At 40.8% G+C, this 10,239-nt stretch overlaps 1 protein-coding gene and 1 long non-coding RNA gene across 3 annotated transcripts in view; one reads left to right on the forward strand and one right to left on the reverse strand.

The window, feature by feature from the left end:
* GPR155 (G protein-coupled receptor 155) overlaps positions 1–10,065 on the forward strand; it is a 38,050-nt gene extending 27,985 nt beyond the window's left edge. The window contains exons 12-16 of one of the 2 annotated variants that reach the window (XM_082236302.1): positions 1,019–1,152; positions 2,722–2,817; positions 3,423–3,487; positions 4,314–4,448; positions 8,171–8,359. In XM_082236302.1, coding sequence (XP_082092428.1) covers positions 1,019–1,152; positions 2,722–2,817; positions 3,423–3,487; positions 4,314–4,448; positions 8,171–8,216 — 476 coding nt within the window. In that variant the 3' untranslated portion in view covers positions 8,217–8,359. Of the gene's footprint in view, positions 1–1,018; positions 1,153–2,721; positions 2,818–3,422; positions 3,488–4,313; positions 4,449–8,170 lie in introns of both variants that reach the window. The other variant, XM_082236301.1, reaches the window with a different exon arrangement.
* On the reverse strand, positions 7,395–8,164 carry LOC309525269. The gene is made up of 2 exons (XR_014216126.1): positions 7,643–8,164; positions 7,395–7,565 (listed from the first exon to the last, which is right to left on the reverse strand). It is a non-coding gene; the product is annotated as an uncharacterized lncRNA (long non-coding RNA).
* Positions 10,066–10,239: the final 174 nt, after the last annotated feature.

Raw genomic sequence — 10,239 nt, forward strand, 5'->3', positions numbered from 1 at the left:
TTAGCAGGAACTATCACTGCTAAGATTGGCAGCAGAAAGGGATCCAGTGTTCAGCTGCAACAAGCTCCCTGTATGGGAATTTGTTGACCTCTTGCTGCCATCTGGTGGCAGGAACGATTTGACAAGAACTTTTGACACTTTCTATAAATACGCCAAATTCAACTTTAGAAGTGGAATTCATTGTAATGCTTAGCTGTTGATGTATATGAGAAACGAGGTCCACTCGCCAGTGCCAGTGCTATTTTTCTAAAAAAAGAGGGGTTGGAACTCGCTATGAATGCCTTCCTTGTTCTCTTATAAGAGCAATGGTGCTGGAACCGAGTTCCTGCTGAAAAAAAGCCCTGTTGCTTGTGCAGTGAAACCTTCCCGCTTCCTATCCCCGCATGCCCCATAAATCTTTTCTGGGGTTTCACCCAACCCTCCAGAGCAGATTGTGGGGGAGCCCTACTGCATACAGCTTCACTGAACCCCGTCCTAAATTCTATTACGTTATGTTTTACCTATGGAATTTGACGTAGGGCCGAATAAATAAAATGCCAGCATGCTGATATTCAGCTTAGTAAGGCTACACCATGTAGAAAGCATTGTGGGTCGGTATTTTAGTGCCAGTATTTCCTTTCTCGTTTCTCTCCTCCCCACACCTGGCCAGGAAATTTAATGTTGGATTAAAAGCCTGTTCCAGAGAATGGCTTTAGTGCTGTGCTGTTTTAAGCTATTCAAGTGGTAACTGCCCCTGTTGCTTTGTAAGGTCACAGAAATAGGGTAGCTGTTGGCCTGGGTCAAAACTCTTAAGTCTTTCACTCCTTGAAGCAAGCAGCCAGTAAAGTCTTTCACAAGCAAAAGATGTGTGGGTGTGGAATGCAATGGAAAAGAAAGGACATACAGTTTATTTTTCTGATTAGTGTTTTTTAGTGGGGGGGATGCTTTTGCTTTAACAGTATGATAGTAATCAATGCAGTATTTACATATCAATTGGGCAAAATGAAAAACTTAACATATTTCCTTTAATGTTTTTCAGCAAATCGGTGCTTAAGTCCATGCAGTTCTCAGAGCTGTGCCTTGGCCCAGGAAGAGCAGCTTCTGCAAACTGGAGACAAGCAGCTGGCTAGACATGTGCTGCTGTGCTTGCTTCTCGTTGTGGGCCTCTTCGCTGTAAATTGCATTTTTTCCCCCCACCTCTTCTGATAACTGTTTTAGTTCATTGATTCACACCAATGTTTAGGGAAGTCAGTGCAGGCAGGGGAAACTTTCAATGCCATTATAATTTATGCAGCATTTTTTATTTGCTGCATTTACATCCCATCTTTCCTCTGAAGAGCTCAGTGCATCATTCTCCTCCACCCCCAATCTTATCCTCACAACATTCATGTCAAGTAGATTGCTTGCATTTGCATCGAAATTCTAGAGGTCCTCAGCAATGCACAGCGTTGGTTCACAGTAGGTGGACCAGTGGTCTGATGTGATATCAGTTTCCTATCTACCGTATTTTTCGCTCTATAAGACGCACTTTTCCCCTCCTAAAAAGTAAGGGGAAATGTGTGTGCGTCTTATGGAGCGAATGCAGGCGGGAGGCTCTGCTCAGGACTCCCTTTAAAGAGCCGCATGGAGCATGTGTGTAGCTCTTGGGGGCTTTTCCCCGAAGAGGGAGAAGGGCTGCCCTTCTCCCTCATCTGGGAAAAGCCCCCAAGAGCCACACACACACACACTCCGCACGCTCTTTAAAGGGAGTGCGGCTCTTGGGGGAGCCTTAGCCATGCGCAGCCTCTCCCGAGCAGTGGGAGCTTTCATCCCCTGCCCAGGAGAGGCTGCACGCAGCTATCCCATAAGCCAGGACAGATTTTTTTTTTCTTGTTTTCCTCTTCCAAAAACTAGGTGCATCTTATGGAGCGAAAAATACGGTACTCCTCCTTAGTTGTGTTAATATAAGAACATTGCATAAACCCCTTGCATAGAATGATGTCTGAAGTGACCTGCATTAAATAGTGATAAGCCATCTGTTGAGGTGTAATGAAGAAATATTGCACAAAGAGTAGCTGGCATGGCGTCTTTCACATGTTCTAGGCTACATTGTCCCTAATCACTGATTGATCTTGTGACTTGGTCCAATGGGAGTTGAGTCTAACAACCTCTGAAGGACACCCTGTTGTCTACCTCTGAAATAGGCTACCACACCTGTAGTCGTGCTTTCCTATCATGCTTTCAAGTGTTGGTATAACAGCAGACAGCATTGGAGTGATAAAGAGATGGGCTGGTGGTTCCATCAGCTGTGTATTTAGTGAAATAAACATTTCATTAAATTCTTGGGGCGTGGTACTCGACCAAATAGTTTTGTAAGTCGAATGAGTTGTGTTTGGACATTGGGGCTTCCCCTGTGTGCCCCACCATATCCAAATCTGCTCCATAAGGTAGTGGGAACCCCCAGAACAGATTTAGGAGGGTGCATAGGGGTGGGAAGGGAGAACATTCTCTTGCTTCGAGACAAATCCATTGTGCTGATGGACTGTTCCCCCTTAGTGCTACTTTGAATGCATACAACCCATGGCTTTAATATATTAGTACAGAGACAAATGACTAGTAGCTTTCCATTGGAAAAGCGTTTTGTTAAACATATGTACATTCTACCTCGTTGCAAGCCCTAAACTGAATTGCAATAAAAATAACAAAATTCACACACACAGAAGTGAAGCTTTAAAAATATTTGTTCTTCTTGTCTTCCCCCAGAATTTATCCAGCTGTTTGTGGTGGTTGTTCAACCAAGAACCTGGAAGACTCTATGTGGAGCTACAATTCTTTTGCGCTGTATTTAATTTTGGTCAGGTAATATTGACTCTGACATCACACCTCCGATCTTACATTCACTTGACTGAGACAACATCTCACTGAACCCAGTTAGCATGCATAAGAAGATTGGGATAAAAATAATTTGCCAGGAAGGGGGGAAGGGCCCCCTCTTTGTTCCTTTGCTTATTATGAACTTGAAGAAAATTATGTTGAAAGTACTCGCTCTGCCAGTGTGCTCTGACAAGTTGCACTGGGTTCCTGGCTGCTGCACCAGTCCTTAAAGGGAGGGGGGAAATACTCATTTCCAATAGACAGGTGTTTCATTAGCATCTGTCACCAAGACAGAGGATGGATGGATATTTCAGCATTATCAGGTGACTGTCATCAAGGTCTGTAGATTTCAATGAGTGCACATTATTGAAAGTAGTCATTAACTTGTAGCTTAGGTATTTGTACTAGCACTTATTTTAATTCCTGCTGCTGTTACCACATACACACTTGTGTGTGCGACGTGTGTGTATAACCTGAAGTAAAATAAAAGCCACAAAGTGTCTTGTGATACCTTAAAATTCCTTGGATTTTAGTGGTCTACTTATCAATGTTTGTTTTTTTAAAAAAAATAACAATCCTTTCTTTTTCAGGGATTCATTTCTTTTGGAATTTTTGGTTTAGACAAACATCTTATTATTCTTCCATTCAAACGGAGGTAATTTTCCAAATAAGTATATGAATGTGTTAATAATGCCAACTGTCTTTCAGATTTGACTCCCAACTAATGTTATTTCTGCCTTCTTCTCCGTGCAGCTCTTAACTTTTTTACCATTCACGAAACAACATTCACATACATGGAATGGGGCTTTCTCTTCAACTCATTCTCTGTGGCCCTCTGTTCTTGAGAATCTGCTATATGGGATTGAAGGGGGGCTTGAGGATGGTAGGAGATATTAATACGGTGGGCAGGGGTGGAGTTTACAAATTGCTGTCTTCCTTAAACAAACAGAGCAGCTTAGGATCCAAGCTATAGTCACCAAATGATGGAACAAGTGTGTATAAATCAGCCCAAAGGGTACAATCACACCTCAGAAGTCGAACAGAATCTGTTCCAGAAGTCCATTCGACTTCCAAAATGTTCAGGAACATGTCTCCTGCAGCCATCGGAAGCCGCGGAAGTCGTGACGGTCTTTCGAGTTCCAAATAACAGTTTCACGTGGTGTTCAGGAGCCAAAACGTTTGTCTTGCAAGACGTTTAGCTTCCAAGGTATGACTGTACTTGAATTCAGGAGCAGAAATTCACACCTATTCGTCCCGTTTTCTATTCCATGCACAATTTTTCGAAGGCAAAAAAACCCACAAAAATTCTCATACTGCTTCTCCCTTGAAACTAATTATTTTCAAAGACCTGATGTGATAACTCATCTATACATAATAGAAAGATAACGTACGTATATATTTATAATAAGATGTTCCTATTTCTTTTTATCTGTTGTAATATTTCAGTGGGCTTGTTTCAGAATGACTTTTTCTCTCTCCAGGTTTGAATTCCTGTGGGGAAACAGGACATCGGAGCGCAGGGAATCCACTGTACCCGAGGAAATCCGGATGACGTGCCAGCAGTTTGTTAATTACCACAAAGAGATGTGTGTCAGGAGCATTGTCCAAGACAGAAGGTGGGGCTGTATACCAATGTAAAGATTTATTCAAACTGTTTCTATTATTGGATGATGGATACACTTTGCAATCAGTTCTGGTGTCCTAATCTCTTGAGTGTTTTGTGTTGGAAATGCTTCCAAAAAACACTAAATATGCATGTGAAAGCCTCTAGACTTGTGTTTTGTTTTCTAATTCCTGGACTAAGGTATGCTTGGTCTTAAACCAAAACAACAGGAAATCATTTTCAAGATTCTTTTTCTGAGTTAACATAGTGTCAGACTAGTGGAAAGTGGCTGGCATTGCTGAGAGATTATAAGGAACCAAAAATTCAGTGCAGTTTTGAAATTAGTGATATTATAATAATAATAATAATAATAATAATAATAATAATAATAATAATAAATTTTATTTATATCCCGCCCTCCCCAGCCGAAGCCGGGCTCAGGGCGGCTAACAACTAAAAAGTGAGTGCTGTCTTGAAAGGCTTGGTGTGTCGATTCAAAATGGCATGCTGTTGTATCCTGAAACTTAGGACAAGAATCTGCTCCTTGATCTCAGCAACCATCCTACAAAATTTGCTTACGATACCTTAAAAGATCTTCTATATGCCTAGAGAACAAACTTCTTTCTAAAATATATAGTAGATCATGCTAGTATGCTCAAATTGTAGCCAATCGTTTTACATGCTGATCGAGAACAATTTACGGTACAGCTCCTTAAAATACATTTTAATAAATGTTTTGATTTTCCAGTATAACACAAAAAAATCCCCATATAATAAATATAACCCCTCCTCATGAGAACAAAGTAAAGAGTTCAGCCAAATATATCCCACCACTGTTTGGCATGCATTGGCAGAGGTTGGATGGAATTGGTTTCTGATATGTATTTCAACAAGGTAATTTTCCATTTGTTGCCTATTCAGTGTTTTTAACTGTTTAGTCAGTTTTTCCAATCCTTTTGATTTCAAGCAGGCAACTGCAAACAATCCAAACCCTTCCCATTTTGTGCAAGCAATGGATAATTTGCAACCATTAGAAAGTCTTATTTAAAACATTTGAACCTCAAGCATTTAATGCAAGAACTCAAAAGTAGTGGTGGGAGAAGCTACTGTTTTCTAACCTGTCATCCTCCACATAGTATTGCACGAAACCAAGAAATCTTGGGCTTAAAACTCCCATCAGATGGAGTTCTTACTGATGCTACTCTTGGAAAACTTGGTGGTGTATTTTTTAATCACTTTAGAGATCAAACCTATTATGTACCTAAAGTCCTAAATCGGGTGGGGATCTGTTCATTCAAGGAGCAGCTGATTAGCAAAAGGGGACTTGTGCGTCCCAAAGCGTGTAATTGTGGCTTCTAACTCTGCAAGATCAGCTGCAAGGAGACCAAAGCAGAGGGCCTGGGTGGGTGTATCTCAGCAGAAAGGTACTTACATTCCTGAAGAGATATTCAAAATGCTGTCCACACACCTTGCAATTTCTTGCATGCAGTCTTTGGGATGCAAAGTTCATTATTAAGTTTGAGGCTCTGAATAGCTGTAAGGCAGGGCTTGCAGTCCCAACTGTGCATTGTTTAGATGCTCATTCACCTGCACAGTCAGGACTGAGGAAGGGTGTTGGAGAAAATGGGATTGTGTGTCCATGGGGCAATAGCTGTGTCTGTGTCTGGTGTTAGGGGTGTATGATTATATGTGGGTCTGGCCTTGTCCACTCTGAGAATGCAGCCCCCACGACAGCTTTTCACCAGGGTGCTGCAGCCCTTTGGCCTGAAAGAAAGTTCCCCACCCCTTTCCCAAATGAGAGAGTTGTGTTTGTCACGATGTTTTCAGATATAAGCAGTGAGGTTTCCAGTTCAGGATTACATATTTCCCAAAAGTTTTGTCTTTTGGGATAAGGGGTATATAATAGACTTACTGAAAAGGAATTTTAGAACAGTCCTTGGGAATTCCTAGGATGGCTTGAGTGAACAACTTAGGACAATTCTGCTGAATTCTTTGTTTTTTAAGTTCTGAAACGAAATGCTTTTTTTGTTTAGTTTTGAGTATGTACATTTGTACAGTGCCCTTATTTCCATACTGTGGTGAAATATATGCATTCTCTTGATCCTTTCTCATGTATGTGTTTTTCTTCTAATGTTTTTTCTCTCTCTCCTCAGTTGAATGTTCTGCATCAGTCCTCTTCTGTTGTTGTTTCTTCTTCTTCCATCCTTTTGTGTGTTGGATCTGCTTCACTTCACTAATCCAAATAAATTTTTGCTCATCATTTTAATAAAAATGCTGATGGGTTCCTTCTTTACGTTGGTTTGCTGCCTTGTGTAGTTGGTCATATTGGCTTGCTCTAACTCTCTAGCACATGCTTCCTTACAAGCTAAGCAGAAACATTCACTATCACAGGTCAACTTCTGAACAATACCCTTGTGGCTGTGGGTAGTTTTTCTCCACTGTGTCATTGGAAATAGAACTAGATCTTTTTCTCTTCCAAATGTCGTTCTCAGTATCTTGCATATTCACGACAATTTAAGGGAATTTAAAAAGTTCAATTACTGTTCTTATACAGTAATAGAGAATTCTCAATTTAAGTTTGAAAAACAAGTTAACGTAATTGCAATTAAAAGGTAGCCGAGTCGCCATACAGTCCCCCAAGGCAGCACTTCCCCTGTTTCAAAGCTCCTTGCAGTATGAATTGCCATACAGGATTGGCATCACCCTGCCAGACAGACAGATGCATTGCAGGCAAGTGGTGTGCGCAACTGCACCGGCAACTAGGCTGGAGGGCTTTTGAATGGACTCCTGCTGATTTAGTAACCTTGACTTAGGAGCCAGTGGGTTTAAGTGGCTCTCAGTCGGAAGAGAAAGCTGCTCCAGACGTTGTGCTAGTGAATGTTTGAAAGGTGGCAAAACGGTCCCTGAATGGTTCCTCCCTTAGACTGTAAGGGAGGATTGATCGCCTGTGTGAATCATCATCATCATCATCATTTTTTTTGTATACCCCCTTTCCATAGTTGAAACTATGTTCAAGGCGGCTTACAACGTGACAAGATTTACACAATTACCAACATAACAGAAGTCATAAACAATAAATAAAACGCATCAAAAATACACAACCAAATGGAAACAATTATTAAAAGAAATACTTAGCTAGCATGCAAAGATAGCATAATTATATTTCCCACGTTTAGTCCCCAGCATCTCCAGGTAGGGTGGGGAAACCCTGGAGAGTCAGTGTCCACAGTCATGGCCTAGATGGACCCTGGCTTGGTCTAAAGCAACTTTGAATGTTCCTCTGCCAGCTTGTTCTCCATTTTTTAAATGCAGGCACGCAATCCTCCCCCTGCAGTCTGAAATGGTACAGTGGTTTACTGCCACTTCTGCTGTATATTGTGTGAACTAGGTAGCAATCGGACTGATTGAAATGTGGCTTTCCCCTACTCTTTCCATCCTTTTTGTTACACGGAGTGGAGATCTTAGTTCGTATCACTATGAATGTTGAACTATTGGTAGTTCATGCTATACTAACCCACATAGAGTGTTATTTTATGCATATGCTGGCTTCAAATGACTTGTGCATGCATGTTGATTGTGACTTAGAAAAAAGATAATCCAGGTTTGCAAACAAAAACACCCCACAACCATGCTTTACTATACACATGACCTCCTTTTTAACAATTCTTTTAACTGTCATGCTGTCTTTCCTTGTTTCCCCCTATTTTCCCCCCTTTGTCTTCACCCATCAAACAGTGGTGGTACGAGATTTACAGAGCATGTGGGTGAATCCTTCCTTTGACATACAGGTGTGGCACAAAGACTGTGGCCGGGGTCTTCTGTGGCTGTGACCTGGTGAACTGGCTTGTGGAAGTTGGCCTTGCCTTAGACCGTGGGGGAGCTGTGGTGTATGGAGAAAGACTGGTGAAAGGAGGCATCATCCAGCACATTGCCGATGAATTTGAGTTCCGGGACGAGCAGTTGTACTATCGCTTTGTGCCTCGGAGATGTGTGGCAGTAGAAAGCCATGGAAATGAGGATGCACTTTGAAGCTAGCCAAAAAAGAGTTGCCCCAACTCTTTCCTGACCCCTAGTTCTCACGCTCTTCTGTGATGTTCTCTTAGTGATAATATGGTTCTGTTTGTGTCTACCCAAAGAGAATTAACGTCTCATGTGTTGAATACTGACTAATGAGTCATTTCAGGGAATTATTTAAAATATTTTTGATTTTTGACCTATGAACCGCTTCCCAATAGTTTCCTTGCCTGTGCAAACAGTACTCTGCAAAAGTCTGTACTTGAGGAAAGTGTTGTGTTCTCCAGTTTAATTCTGTTTTTGAATTGTGATGCACTGGCAAAACAGCAAGGGATAGTTACTCAACACATTTTGGCCAGTCTGTTACTCCCTTTTGAACATAAAATCCTCTATTTGTGCTGACATAAATGAGACTGTGAAGATTGTTGCGGTGTCTGAGGATTAGAATTGGGAAATAAGCAGATTTTTGCCATTAGCAGTTCTTGGGTTAACAAGCCAATCATTTTAAAGAATGAAAAAGTAGACTGCAATCCTGTGCGCCATCAAGCTGCTCAAATTCAATTGAAATCAGTGGGATTTTAAAGCAGCCTCTATGCGGCACTTGCAGCCTAAGCATGATTTGTTTTCCTAGCCTCATAAATTGCTCTGAAACAAGAGGTTGGCTTACAACTTCTGAACATTGAGCCATTTGTTTTTACAACCTTAAAGGAATAAACAGATTCTGATGTCTGTGAGGTTGTGGTTATTTTGCACTTCTAAATTAGACCAATAGCCTATAAAGACCAAATACTTGAATTAGATTTGGGTACTACTTTCAATATGCAACTTAAATGAGTTATTTAAGTTTGTTGGATAACCTTGTAATACTGATTTGAAGGACTCACATCTTCACAAGGCCCCTTAATGGGTGATGCTCAGTTAAATGCCAATAAACCCTCTCATTAGTTTCTCTATTTTTTATGGTTGTCTACATAAAGGAACACTGTATTTTAAATAATGCCCTTTATTTTTTAAGTAGATACTAGAGTGGTCATTTTATTGACCATTTTATATTAACTTAATTCACTGGAAGGAACAATTTGCCGTGTGACTTTTGTTTCTTCACCTACAGTCATGAGATCTGTTATGTTGCCTAACCCTTTTTTGCCAGATGAGTGATGTGTGTGCTTTATTTTTATAGAGGTATGGATCAAAAGAGTATTCTTGGACTTGTGGCCGTTCGCCTCTGATAGTAGGGAGTCGGGGCTAGCAGCCTAGTCAACATTTCAGTAGCCACAACTGCATGAATATGCATGCGAAATGTACGAATAAACCACTTCCTTTTGCTGTCAAACGTGTAATCTATTTTATGTCAACCTCACACATGAACTGACAGGCCTGTTTGTATATGTTACAGAAGAAACACTATCTTCCACAGTGTAGAAAACTGTGTTTGGTATAAAGTGTGGTTTTAATCTGATCTGCCGCTGAAATGACAGGAATGCATTACAATTACATTTCTGTGGCCAATCACGTTTTTGTCTAATTTGGGAGGAATTATGGAAAAATGTGTTTTGGAAGTAGTTGGCATTTCTGCATTTTTGTGCTCCAGTTTCTCAATAAATCCAGATGTTTAACCTTGGTGTTCTGTACATTCCTTTTCAGAGTTGAATAAAGTTGCTGCCTACAGAATTAAGTCCAACATAATTATGTACTTGCTCACCCAGTAGTTATTTCCAGAGGAGGGGGAGTTTTCTCACAAAGGTGACCCAAAGCAAAACATTAAAACCCAAGTATAACAACCAATTACA

Source organism: Podarcis vaucheri (genome assembly GCF_965113315.1).
Source record: "Podarcis vaucheri genome assembly, chromosome: 1".
Lineage (NCBI taxonomy): Eukaryota > Metazoa > Chordata > Lepidosauria > Squamata > Lacertidae > Podarcis > Podarcis vaucheri.